The sequence below is a fragment of the Parambassis ranga genome, chromosome 19 (genome assembly GCF_900634625.1).
Source record: "Parambassis ranga chromosome 19, fParRan2.1, whole genome shotgun sequence".
NCBI lineage: Eukaryota > Metazoa > Chordata > Actinopteri > Ambassidae > Parambassis > Parambassis ranga.
The window spans coordinates 20,930,229-20,944,327 of NC_041039.1; the positions used below are offsets into that span (position 1 = coordinate 20,930,229).

Here is a 14,099-nt window from a genome sequence, read left to right on the forward strand (position 1 = left end):
GCAAAATTAGTGACTGAAAATGAAGCTGTCAGTGACAGCATTCACCAAAGGATGATGACCTTTCTAAATGTATTTGGTTTCCCCAAGCTGTGTTCCTGTCAAAGCTGCCCCTAAACTCTGCGGTCGAATGCTTAATGAATGCCACCACATTGTCACTGCCCGCTGGTGTTCGCACAGCTGATAAGACAATCTTGGGCCATGGTGCAAACATAATGCGAACAGAGTGAGAGAAAGCCAGAGGAAGAGAGACCCATTGGGCTGTTGTAGCATGCCAAATTCCTCAGCTGCACAATAGTGTTAGGCTAGCCTGAGCCCCAGCACAGCCAGCCTTCTCCACCACAATGGGAGGGGACGCTCAGGAGAGGTCGGTGACGCCTGGGGAGAGAGAAGGAACTCACTCAACCCTGGGGTTGTGATCGTTCAATGAATGGTTGCTTTGAGTAGGCGCTGTGTCATTTTAGGATCACAAAACACTCTGTGCAGCAAGTCTTCTCGTGTTATAGACGTTGGGTACCCTTTGCTCCTTCCTGTTGTTGTAGGATGACCATAAATAGGTTTGAATAACAACAAAGCAGCATTCAAATGTTACACAACTTTTGTTGTTTTCAATGTTCTATCGAAAAAAATAATGAAAATAATGAAGCAATTTTCGGCATCATTCACAAATTTCACGTTTTGGGAAGAAAGAAGATCCATCTTCTGGAACCGCTTTGTTCTGTAGTACAGGGGCCACAGGTGCTGGAGGCAGGGTACACCCTGGACAGGTCGCCAGTCCATCGCAGGACATGGTCTTCAAGAAAAACTTGTACTTGCTTATACAATTGTTTGATTAGGTTGTTTTTTTATATGTGGTTAGTCTGGCTGCTTGTAATGTAGACAATTATCTGACCCATTGATGCCCTTGACTCCAGAGCAACTGTAAGTAATTATTGGCTTTAAAGTAGCAAAGGGTAGTTAATCAATAAGCAATTAAAGCACGCTTAAAGCAACAAACCTTTGTTTTAGTGCTGCACATGAACTCCTATGGTTCGTGTGGCTGTGGATCAGCCTGTGGAGTGGACTGTTCATTCTTGGTTTCACCACTTCCTGATGTCACTTACTCAAAATGTTTTTCCTCCTTTTTTTAGGTGTATAAAGCCTTGCTCTGCAGTCCTTTGGGTCATACTGACTTAAAAGCTGTCATACTCATGGCACCTTCCACGTGACAGGATGGCCCAGATATCAAGTGGTAATGGGTTCAAGCTGGATGTCCCCCAGCCAAAGGGGGTTGTGGGTAAAGAGGAAGCTCTTCGCATGGAAGAAGAGGCTTTAGCAAAATTGCAAAGGGAGAAGAAACACACTCTTTCAGCTGCAACAGCTGGATCTTCCTCTGGAGCATCCTCATCCTCCTCGAAACCAAAACTGTCAAAAACTGCCACTACTGCTCCTCAACCTTTACCCTCTACTAACAGACCAGATAAAGACCTCATCGTCTTCCCAGAGACCAAGAAACAAGCAGAGCAGGACAAGTTCAGGGATATTGATGTTGACAAGTTGACCAATGAGGAACTTGAAAAGCTCCTACTTGATGAAAACTTTGGAGCTCACAGCAAAGTGTCCCGCCCTTCGTCTCTGCTAGGGTTTAATCTCAGTGCCTCGTACCCTGGAGGCCATGCCTGTAGCTCCTCTCCTTTCCACAGCAGCCAGTGGACACCTGTTCTTTCCACCCCATCTAGTTCCAATGTGTCCACTCCGACCCATCACCCTCCCCCAATGTTCCCCTCCGCTCCATTCCCCAAACCAGGCACATTTCAGAATGGTTTCACTCCAGCCATGTCACCTTTCATGGCCCTGCCAGCTCAGCAGCAGTCCTTCATGCCTTTCCCTCCCATCCAGCCTGCTGCTGCCATGGTCTTCTCGCAGCCAGCTGTGGACCCAGAGATGGCCAAACTGTTTGACAAGATTGCCAGCACCTCAGAATACTTGAAGAATGGCAGATTGGCCAGCACTGACCTAGATTCCTCTCAAGTCGGCACAGCTTCTCTGGCACCCAACCCACCACCCCAGCAGCCAGCAGTGGTGGAATCTTCTCACATCAGTCGCTTTGATTGGCTTGATCTGGACCCACTTACAAAGCGTAAAGCTGAGAATGAAGAACCATCCCTGGCTTCAGGAAGTTCTGCACAGACAGAACCGGGTGTTCCTGCAGGAGATCCTTGGGATGCAGTGCTTAAGACAGAAGAGAGCAGCAGTAGGAGCAGCAGCAGCAGCCCTCCAGTGGAGGGGAAAAATTCCCTGACAGTTCGATCACAGCCGAGGAGAGCATCAACGGGGGGACCTGTTACTAGGAGTCACTCACTCAACATCCCAGGGACCTCCTCCCAGCACAAACCAAACAATCAGGTAGGAATACAACAGAATCACATGCATGTTGGTCATATGTTTTAGAACGCATCTCAGGATCATTGTTATTACTGAACCAGTGGGCTCACCATGTTGCTAGTTGGCCTGTGTTGGTTATTTATCATCCCCAACAATATACTTGTCAAGGATTTCAACATTCTACCTCCTCCACTGTTGACACCATGCACACAACACACAACATGTAGTCAGGATACATGATAGGGCCTCTTCTCATCCAGCCCATTAAAACCTTCATGACAACAGTGTGTATTTTCCTCATTCTTCCTCTATACTTCAACTCCATGTAATTAAGTGTTTCACTGTAGTTAGCTGCCCATTCTGGCACCCCACAATTTCCTCTCAAGCACATATTGTTATTAATTTTGCCATGTTAGTGGACAGGAGTGATCTGATTTCTTGAAATGAATAATTAAAGCATTCATTTGGGACAGTGCTATGGGCAAGTGGCATGAGATATTGTTGCCTCTAAACTATATATTGTGTTGCTACAGCTGAACAGCCATCTGTCATTTGGCTGAGATGGTGAGACAGGAACAGTGTTTCAGCATCTCAGCTATACTGAGGCTTACAAGCGAAGTACAAGTTTGACATCATATGCCTTTTTTCCTAAGTATTTGTGAGTCAGATTAAGCAGAAGTTGTCTCCTGCCTGTATTTGCTGCTGGAGGAGGCAACGAGAACAATACATGGATCCTGTGATTTAAAAATATTGCATTACATTACCACCAAAAAAAAACTCAGCTGATTTTGAAGGTCGCTGTTGGACATTGTGTCCTTTTTTTTGGCGTTCTCAAGACGCCCACTTCCTGCTCATTGTGTTTAGATGTGTCATGACCAAACAATTGGCCTCTGTGGCATGTTTCTCACACCAGAGTGATAATTAGCTATACAACCACTCATTTCCACAATTTCCCATGATTGCGGAAAACCAGGAAATGTTGAACATTTTCGACACGGTGTTTGGAAAGATTACAGTGCAGTAAAGAGAAAAAAATGTTAAGACATGTTGTGGAAAACGGTCATAAACACAACCAGCAAAAGCAAAGGTTTTGATGTACTGCCCCAGTAGGTCTCTCAGGACCATGTGTAGGACATACACTATCACTCATCAAAGGCAGCATGTCTCATCTGTGCACCCAGCTGGGCCTGCTCAGATGAGGAATGCCATTTCCATTGAGAGGATAAAATGAGGCTTGTTTACTCTTGCCATGTTACGTCTGCATCCAAGTGTGCGTGTGTGTGTGTGAGACTACCCTGATACCGTAACTTGAGCCTTTTTAGGTGCTTGCTCTTCGGGCTGTACCAATCCACACTCTCACTTCTTATCTGCATCCATTGTGTCTGCAGGCTTTGCACATATGACATTATGATGGCATGTGTGTTTGCATGCTTCCCTTGTTACTCCTGCTCGCACTGCAGGTTGGCACCCATGTTATGAATAGGAGCAAGTCCGCACAGGCCCCGACCGTAGCAACAGAATGGCATAACAAAACGCACTTATGAGTTCCTATGCCAACTACAACTCCAGACTTTAAAGAGAAAAATGATTCGGTAAAGTTCAGATGCCTGTGTCATGTCATACTTAGGGCCTGTGATGATAACAACTACTACACCAAGTCTGCACTACCTGTATGTGATAACACAAGAAAGTATTCTAGCACTCTGTGGTGTTATTCATCTAAATCTGGCTTATGTATCAGCTTGAAAATGTCAAAACAGAATATATACCTGCACCACCAAGAGGGCTGATGTCTGTTTGGATTCCATAAAACCACAGGAATTAAACTTAACTAAAACCTCAGTGTCTGTGCCAAGTGGCAACCTCTAGGGCCGAGACATGAATCTCATGCGGAAGTCGTACAAATTGCAGTTCACCCCACAGCCTCTAGGGACTGGCTTCAAAAGCGAGTCAATCCTCAAAAAGACAAATGGCCAGCATTAGAGCAGAAATGCACATTTGTCTTTATAACTGGCTTGTTTCATTTATATAGGACTCAGAATTATGTATAATTGTGGGTGCAGTATGTGGACACACGCTAGCTTCGGCTAATTATGCTATATTCTTTGCTAGAAAATATTTTTCTGTTATGGTGTAGTACAAACAGTGTCTAGGCTGATCATCACAGAGGCACTGGTGTTACATTACAGTAGACATCTAGACATCAGACACCTCTTCACCCTTGCACTAAAATCTTAATGAAACCTGCCTTCAGCAGCAACATACCCTAAGTGCAATGTGTCCCAATGATGTCCCTGCTGATCAAACCCAGGCTACAGACTGAAATACTGGTTTTAGTTGCAGTGTGGTTGATGAAGGGCTACGCCACTAGAGCAAGAATTCAAAGTTTCCATTGGAGCCTGATTATCAGCCAGAAATCTGGCATTCCCCAGGAATAATTGTATTTTTTGTCCTGTTTTTGCCCTTTATTTCAGTTATATGTACCATTATTTTTTTCATTATTTCCTAGATGAATGTTTGGATGGCTGTGAGTTAGCCTGAAGTCGCCAAGCCTTGTTATGGTTGGCAAGATTGTACTGTAAGATGTGGTAGTGTGGGCAGAGGGGTGTGAGATGGAACAAATGAGCTTGAACTTGGAGCCAGAGCTATCTGCTGTAGAGTCTGCACGTCTTCCTCTTAACACCACCTCCACCCTACAAGTTTCTTTCTCCCCTTTACAGTCTTTGATCTCCCCCTCTTTCTGTACATCATCTTTTGCTTCCTCTGTCTTCATTCTCTCAATGTGCTCCTTGTCATCTCTGTTGCTGTATTGCCTTCTTACTCTTTCGCTCCTCTGCTCAGCCCTTTTTCTTTTGCATGGCACTGACCTTCTTAAAGAAGTGACAGCCTGCACCACCTGGCAAATAATCCTTTGCTTTGGCCTTTAAAAGTAAAGCTTGAGGTAACTGATAATCAGCAGTCAAACAAATATTTCTATCTTTGTCACAGCCGTCACGCCTCACTGTACCAACGCCTACTCAAGCATTGCTCTTGCTGTTTGCAAAACCCCACTGGAAGCTAATGCATCATCTACCACATGTTGCCACATCTGGCTTTAGAAAACAGACTCGTATCTTTGTACTCGTATTTGTTCAAGGAGTGTAATTGCACATTTCACAGGTGTGTGCAAAAATGTTTAAAAAAAACATACGGCTGATTAGTTGTTGTTAAAATAATATGGTTTCTTATTGTCATTGGTTAAAAGTACATTATAGCTTCTTTGACGAAGAATTAGTGCTGTTAATGGAGATTAGATTCAATACTGGGACAATGTTAGCACACACCTTAAGGTTTTTGTTTTGAGCATGTGAATGCCTGTTTGCTGTTGTGCCTTTAAATGACCTGCAGGCTGATTTGTATCTGAACTGGCAGTTTTATCTCAACATGTGCTGTGATTCAAGCTCAGTGTGTGTTAGCCTGAAACCTACACCATCCCAGCCTTCAGACATTCAAAGCTTTTTTTTTCCCCCCTCTGCCGACCTAAAGACCTACAAAAGCTCTTTTCGATGTCTCACACCTCCACACCAATCCCACTCCACCAGACTGTGCCTCATTTTCTTTTATTGCCATCTAATTACACCTCATGTCAGGATATGAGATGCTAACACTAGATTTTCATTCCAACAGACATGTGCAGTGTTAGTATTAGATGATGCTGCAGTGCAGGGACGTGGCAAGGATTCCAGTTAAATGTGTGAGTCACTGGGCAAACAGCTCTATGTCTCCTAACCTTTGACCTTGTTTACTGGCTGAAAAACAGGAGACGTATTGTGGGAGATGAAGTGAGGAAGCAGGTAGAAACCAGAAACAAATGCACATAATAAGCCCTGGCTAACAAGTTGTAAGTGTGTAATGTTTGGCAGAAAGTTATCTGGAAAGTCTCTGTTTTATGATCAGTTTGTCCATTGAACCACCCTTTTTTTTAAGCCCTGGGGTAATCACGGGAAGTGTGAGTTAGGTAGCCATCAGTTACTTCCTTATTGAAAGAAGAAGTGGATTTGTGTTTTCAGGGCCTTTTGTTCCTCTGATGTCAACCTTCTCATGGGCACTAAGCTGGATCCAAATAGAAGTGTTTAAAAACTTTGCTCATGTAAACAGCCAGAACGTTTTAGCTGACGGAAGCTGTTGCATATTTGAAACCCATTAAAATCAGTCAATACTCACTGTCAGGAATCGCTGGAACAACATGACAGCACCATTCAGCAGTTTCCACATCAATTTAAATGAAGCTTGGACTGTCATACTCTTTTTGTCAAATATGTTTTCCCCTCTAATTCATGCTACCAGAGACAGTTTGTTTGCCGGAGGAGGATTGCTGTATAGCTTCATAATTTTAAACCCTTCACAGCTGGCTGTATGTCGGCCCTAGTGAGTGAAGGATTGGTGTGTGTGTGGGGGGGGGGGTTGTCTGGCACAGCGAGGTAAGGAGGTGTCTGATGTCTAGATGTGTGCTGCAACTCAATACTAGTGCTGGGCATGGAATTACCACGAGCCTCCAGCTGAAGCTGTGCAGCCTTTTCTCTTCAATCTGTCTGTCGTGTTACACCTCAGGGACAACAGATACTAATTACTTTCAAGCATACAAATCCTGAAATAATGAATTCACATAGCAACACCTTAAAAAATAAGTAAAAAGAGTAATTTGCCTGATAAAATTCTCATCACCCAGAAGATTGATATTGATGGCTGGTGCCACATTTGAAATGAATTCAAAAGATGAATTTAATATGGAGCCATATCTGTTGTGAATACAGAAGTAGTGTGCCTGTGTTTTGCTGTATGGTTGTTGTGTTCCTTTGTGTATTACTGCCACCTATTGCTCAGTGAAATGGTTAAAAACAAACACTGTGTCCTTTCTGTGCACTCGCATCTGCCAATTATTGTCCATATAACACAAACAGATCAACATTAACACTGAGGTCCTCAGTCCCTCTCTACACAACAATAGCTTACATTTTTAAAATGTTTTGTCATCATTCAGTATGCCAAAGGAGTTGCATAATAGTCCTCCTTAGTTGACCATGAGGCTCACTTACCCAGGAAAAAAATGGCATGAATACTTTTACAATTGTGTCATTTTATCCCAGGCAGGATTCACATGTTTTGTAATTGATTATGTCTCACTGCGGAGAAGAACGTGACCAAATAAGTGATGTGTAGGACAAAAGAATACCTTGTTTCCCACCTCAGGCATGAATCTCGCCAATGTATACATTTGTCAGGGCGGTTATATCAACACTGTCAACAGGTTATGTGTGGGGAAAATAACCTTTAACGCATTTTACTGTCTGTCTGGAAGTGTGGAAAAATAAGTTCATCATGTGAGAGTTGGAAGAAATGCATGAAGAGTTTAGTGTTTTGGAAGCACAATATACTCTCCGACTTTACTCTTTCTTTTTACATTGTACATTGTGTTCCTGGTATTACAGTCAACGTTGTGACACATCCTAGCAGAAGCACAGAAATGATGAAAGATTAGTCAACGTGTGAAATCATGAATCTGTTCCCATCATGACTTCAGATGCCAGGAGCTCTCAGTCCGGGTCAAACAAAATCGATTGAGTGAAACAAAGACGGACCTGTCCTGCTGTACAGCACGCTGTGTGTGTTTTGGTGTGTCTGTCTGTGTGTGTGTGTGTGTGTTGCAGTGTGACAGTTGGCTAAACACAGTCTCATTGGATTATCTGCCCATGTTTATTTTTGCTGAAGCAATCCTGACTCCAAACATAAACACAGCTAATGTGCTCAGCTCCTCTCATTCCTCGCTGGCTCACTAAAGTTTTTTTTTTTTTTACTTCCTTGCTAACTTTTCTCTCTCTCAACCTCTTTGATTATTTGTAAGCCTCTTAACCTCCTTATTTGTTTTCAGATTTTTTTTTTCCCTCTGTGTTACCTCACTCTGTTTATTTGTATCTTTTACTTCTGTCCTGGCTTAACCCAAGTTCATGCACATATCTGGAAAGCATAAAGAGGAATCGTGCTCGTCAAGTGTAGCACAATATGTAGAAAGTAGAGGCTACACAGTCCACAAAGTTTATCACAGGGATCATGCAGGCAGGCAGTCATTGTCTATCACATGCTGAGCGAAGCGGGTCGTTTGGTTTCAGGTCTTGGCCTCCTTTCCGACCTACATGTTGCCTCGAGATTTTTGTCTCCTGGTGTTATGTCAGGTCAGCTCGCTGCTTTGAACTGGGGGTTTATGCTCTCGGGCCTGCACAGTTGTGGTCTAAACGATAAGATTAACCTTTAGTTATCTTGGTAACTGATTCCACAGAAGTCAAACCATGTTTTTTACCATTTTATTGCAGATAACGATTTATTACCTTCTCAAGAAGAAGATTTTTTCCCCAAAAAGAGGATTAAGAGAATATTATTGAATTCTTTGGAAAATTTTGGAATATATATTTTTGGAGTGTTTATAAGCAGTTCTTTCCTCCTTAAAAGATTGTGTAAAAGTTAAGTTGACCTGACCCGAGCAAGCTTCAGGAGGTTTTTTTTTTTTAGTTGCAAATATCATTGCACATGAAAAATGTGTTCTGTGCTGTCCTAGGGTTTATCCAAAAAAAAAAGCAACTCTAAACCTCTAAAGGAAAGAATAAACTATAAATACTACATTCCAGACATTTCTGTCATCTGCCTTTTTTTCAACTTCTCCTGTCTTCACCTCTTTTTCCTTCACTGGGAGTGATGTCACAGATTTCCAATCTATGACTGAGCATTTTTGCAGACGGCACAGACTCGGGCACAGGAAGGGGCGTGGTCATTTCACTTCTCATTTCCTGTGCCAGGAAGCACATTCCTCGGCTGCTGGCAGTCAGACAGCAGTTTTAAAAAAAGCCAAATGTAACTGTGAGTTCCTGGCAGCAAGCCAGCCTTCAGGAATCTCTTTCTAATTCCCAGGAGAGCTTAGGCTCTGAAATGTGCCAGCAACACAGTTTTAATCAATGTTTAAGCCCATTAAAAAAAAAACATAAGTTATTTAAAAAAGACAGCAGCATAAAAGAACTGGACACCAGTGTGTGTGCTGACATGTTTATTCACTCTGTAGGATTCATAGCACTGAGGCGCCTTTTTAATAAAACTGCCCTTTCAACCATCCCTGAACACAAATCACCATAAATACCATTAGTGATACTGTCCTTCAGTGGTATTTTAAAACTAGTGTGAGGACACTTTATATGGACACACACAAAAAAAACGAACTGTGCACCACCAGACACTTTCTTCCTGCTGTTTGAAGTATGTACACTGATTATTCATGTTTTATTCTACCCATCTGACTCAGAGTGTGTTTGACTGTTTTGCTCTGCAGGACAAGGGAAAAGGAAAAGGTTTGGTGAAGAACGCCGCCTTAGAGGAACAGGACGCTCAAAACCTGGAGATTGTCGCCTTCTGTGAAGACGTAGCAACGTAAGATCCTTCCTGTTGGCCTACAAATAAAGCTCACCTTTGATTGTTGTTGAACATCTTTTTGTCTATACACCCATGATACCAAGATAGTATAGCACAACCAAACCACCTAATCTCCACTGTTTATGTATATACATTCCTGGTAGGGTTGCAAGTTTCATGTAGAAACAACCGTAAATACATAATACTGCTTATTTTGGAGACAAATATAACATTTTGTTCCTTGTTTGTTGTGTATGTGTGAATGCGTACATACAAATCTTCCCGCATGTATATGCATAATTGCATGTTTTGCTCTTTCCTCGGGCTGCACAGAATTTCTTATGTTGGGTGGAGTGGTGATGAAGCTGCACTCAGGGAATCCACTTTCATTTTGATAATAAAGTCAACGCCCGTTTATCCTCTGCCCAGTAACTTCCCTGCATGCTTGTCGGTCAGCAAATACTTTACATAGCTTTGTAATTAAAAGGAGCTTGACCATCAAGCCAACAGAATCATCAGAGTCAGGCAGGGTAGCAGTTACACATTTCAAAGGATTGCGTGCACCAGCTCTCTTCAGATTTGTGCTATTTTCCTTCTCCCCTCCATCCAGTTTTCCTCCTCCACTGCCCATCCTGCATCCAACAGTCTCATCCAAGAGATCTGATTCATAAGTCTGGCTGGCCTCAGCTTCCCTTAATGTGTTTTCTCTGGCCAAGAAGACCAAAATATGAAAAGTGTTGACTGTGTTTTTTTTTTTCCCCCTCCCTCCAGCTTTCGCTCCAGATTCCCTCATGGTGACATTGCAACCAACCCAGGCTTCGTCCTCAGCCCTGTTATCACCCAGAGAGACGGCGGAAGTGACAATAGCTGCTCTGTGAAAGTTTCTATTGAAATCTCAGAATCGGAGCAGCCTGTAACCTTCACTTGTGATGGTAAGCATGTGTAACACTGTAAACGAGTCTGTCAATATTTGTTTAAAAACACCCCACTAAAGAAAATTCTCTGTATAAATGCTCCACCATCACTGTTAGCCAGCCAAAAAAAGAAGCCCTTTGCCTTTTAACAGTGAACAGCTCAGATTGCAGATAAGAGAGCTCTGAAGGAGGAAACGACATTCACAGCTGCCAAACTCTTCACCCCCTCCCTACCTCATTTTTCTTTTCATTTTTGCAGTCGTGGGAAGTATACTACGTTCCTTTCCTGCACAAATAAAGGTCTGTCCCTGTACCATTGTGAAGCCATGCTGGTCCAAAGGGCCTAGAGTGTAGTTTTTTTTTTCTTCTTCCCCCTAGGTCCCACTAAGACCTTTGGTTTAGTTCCCTGGGTGTTTAGAGAGCTGTAATTGGCTCCCTCCTCCTTATTCACATACAAATCTACAACCACTGTGACTGACATGTCTTTTGGGATTTGAAGCCAAGCACACAGGAGGCCGTCAGCCAATTTACTGTGCTCTTTTATAAGACATATTATCCCAACTGTGTGACCAAGTTCACCACTGTCTGTGTGGGTCCCTGAGGGATCAGCATTAGTCCACTCTGTGGTTCTGTGTGTGTGTTGATGTAATTCTATAATAGTATATGTCTGCTGTCAGATTGTATTGCATATATCTGACAACCCCACTGATATCTCTGAGTGCCCAACCGACCCAGACACTGTGGTTTAACAGCAACAGCTTGTAGGAAACACATTTATTATTTTCCTCATTGTGTTTTCCATATTTCTTAGTTTGCTTTGTCTTCCTGTTTCTGCCGAGGTCACTTTCTAGGTAGACTTCCTTGTTTCCCAGACTTGACTTCTATATTCCTGTTCCTTCCAGTTCATTTCCTATGTTGTCAGTGGCTGGTTGACCCACATAGTTTGTGTTCGGATTCCTCTGATTTGACACAAATCTGCTCTCTGAAACAATAGGCCTCAGTTCGGCTCGAAAAAGACGGATAGGAGGAGATAGAGGTCAGGAAGGGTGTTCCGCTTTCACAATCTCCTCCTTTTTCTCATTCTGCAGTTCTTTCTCAGTGTTGCTTTTGTTGTCCTCCACCCTTGTTCCTGGTAGCATCACTTCTTCCTTTTTTTGCTATGTTTTGATCAGTTGACCAGCTAAGACTTAGCATCTCATTATTATTTTGTTTGTAAACTGAACTTAAACATGCCCTTTCTCTGTTGTTTCTGACTTTCTCTGCTCTGCATGTAACCTTTAGTCAGTGTTCTAATAGGATATTACACTCATTTCCTGACATTTTCTTACGTAATTGTGTGAAAAGGGAAAGTTTTTTTTTTTTTGATTGGCCTAAGGAAAAATGCAGATTTTTTTCCCCCAGCAGTTTAAAAAGTAGGTTTTAAGAGATCAGTGAGAAAGTTAGATGATTCTGACAGGTCTTGGCTGTGAACTTCTGGTATCTGAGGATTCCTTGCATACATGACATACATGTGGCTGAGGAATAAGTCTGGAAGCAGTTTAAAAAAACAAGGGTAAAGTAATGCATTAAAGACCGAAATGGCAGAGTGAGGAAGACTGTGTAGAAGCAGGGAATAATTGGGAGAGAGAAACTTGATTTTTACCAGAGAAGGATACTAATTCCAGTGCTCACAGATGATGCAAAGCTCATGTCAGTCAACTTGTTTACATAGTTTGTACAAATGCATGTTCATTTTAGAGAGATTACTAAGGTCTATAATTGGGTCAGGTTGTATATAAATGTTGGCTCTAGTAGGTAATACATCAAGATAAAACTTAATGGAATGGTGCACCTTGTCCAGGGAGGATCCTATGTTCTTTGTCAACGATGACATGTTTTTTTGTTTTTTTCATTTGAAGCGTGACATGCAGGAGATTATAGGTGAGAGTTCAGCAGTACAAGACGTTGTGAGATAGATGAGCTGAAAGATAGGAGTGAAAAAGTGTCTTCTATGTGTCTTCTTCTTGTCTGATAGGACTTTTTACAGAAGCAAAAGAATTTTATCACATCTTTACTACGTTTGTCTTGTAGATTTATATGGTGCTGGCTGACTTCTGACTTTATTCTGACCCCTCAACCTCTCCTTTATAATGGATCCTAAACAAACTGATTGGACTGGTTTCAAAAGTTAGTTTAAACGCGGGTTGTTGTGGTAGATCTCCCACGTAGACATAGTGTATGTGTGCCAAATCAGCCACTAATATTTTTGTCCATGTGTAACCGCCAACATCATTCCCAACCATGTGTGAAATGGTTAGCAGCATGTGACAGAGGAATTTTTTTTACCCCTCTTTCAACTGGTGCCCTCAAAAATGCCCTGCTGGGAATTCCATTACCACCTCAGAGTGGTCCCAAAAGGAGGCGTGGCCTGTCTAATTGCTTTGTCATGACAAAAACAGTGCACCACCACTCCTGCCACACATGCATACATGAGTAGTCTAAGCAGTAAGAAAAGACTGGCCATTCCTCTGAAGGGTGGAGGTCTGTTATTACTGGAGCCCGGGGTGGTCTCCCTCTGTATGTGAACGTCTGTTCGGTAACCTGAGCGTAGATGCTTAGTCCAAATCTGAGATGTATCTGTGTGTGAAGAGTCTGTGTCTGCCTTTGTATCTGTCGGCCTGTGTTTGTGTACATTACGGCTGCCCTAAAGGCTCAGTGGAAGTAGCTAAACAGCAGAATAATCTGCTGTGTGTCAGGTTACGCTCTCTGCCCAGTCCTCCCTTTTGCAGGACCCATCAGATATCGAAGGATACACAAACACCTAGAGCTGACCTCAAATCCCCCCTCTCGTAATATTGTTCCACGGCACACACCGCTGTCATTCCTTTGATTCAAGAGCAGGTTTGTTTTGAAATGGAAAACATCAGCCGTTCAGAACCTGGCAGGATGTGAATTCTGGTAACAGCAAGAGTTCAGTTCCCACATCTGCAAGAGTAACTACAGTTTAGGTAACAGCCTCTTTGGCTTGGCTTTTATTGACCCCTGACCTCTGTAGGTTATATGTGTTGGTCTGTCAAATTAATTTTACAGTTAGAATGTGGTGTTTAGGGTGCTTCAAATTCTTCAGCTCCTGTAAAACAACTAGAAGAAGACAAGTTTTTCTTTCCCTTGGTCTTCATCGTTGTCTCTTCATCATCTCCATCCCTTTCTTTCTCCCTCAGTGAGTTCTCCAGTGGAGCTGTTGATCAGTCAGACTCTCTGTTGGGTCCACGATGACCTGGACAAGGTGGACTTCTCCAGCTACTTGCTCAAAGTTTGTGGCAAGGAGGAGGTGCTGCAGAAGTGAGTATCTCTATGACGTCACAGGAATTACAGGAAACCATGTTTCCCAGGAGTTTAAAATAGGCTTCATTT

At 42.7% G+C, this 14,099-nt stretch overlaps 1 protein-coding gene across 1 annotated transcript in view; it reads left to right on the forward strand.

The window, feature by feature from the left end:
* The window catches only part of pik3c2a (phosphatidylinositol-4-phosphate 3-kinase, catalytic subunit type 2 alpha), a 30,947-nt gene that overhangs the window by 2,026 nt on the left and 14,822 nt on the right, over nt 1-14,099 (forward strand). The window contains exons 2-5 of the mRNA XM_028430223.1: nt 1,128-2,382; nt 9,713-9,810; nt 10,564-10,724; nt 13,907-14,027. Coding sequence (XP_028286024.1) covers nt 1,210-2,382; nt 9,713-9,810; nt 10,564-10,724; nt 13,907-14,027 — 1,553 coding nt within the window. The 5' untranslated portion in view covers nt 1,128-1,209. The remainder of the gene's footprint in view (nt 1-1,127; nt 2,383-9,712; nt 9,811-10,563; nt 10,725-13,906; nt 14,028-14,099) is intronic.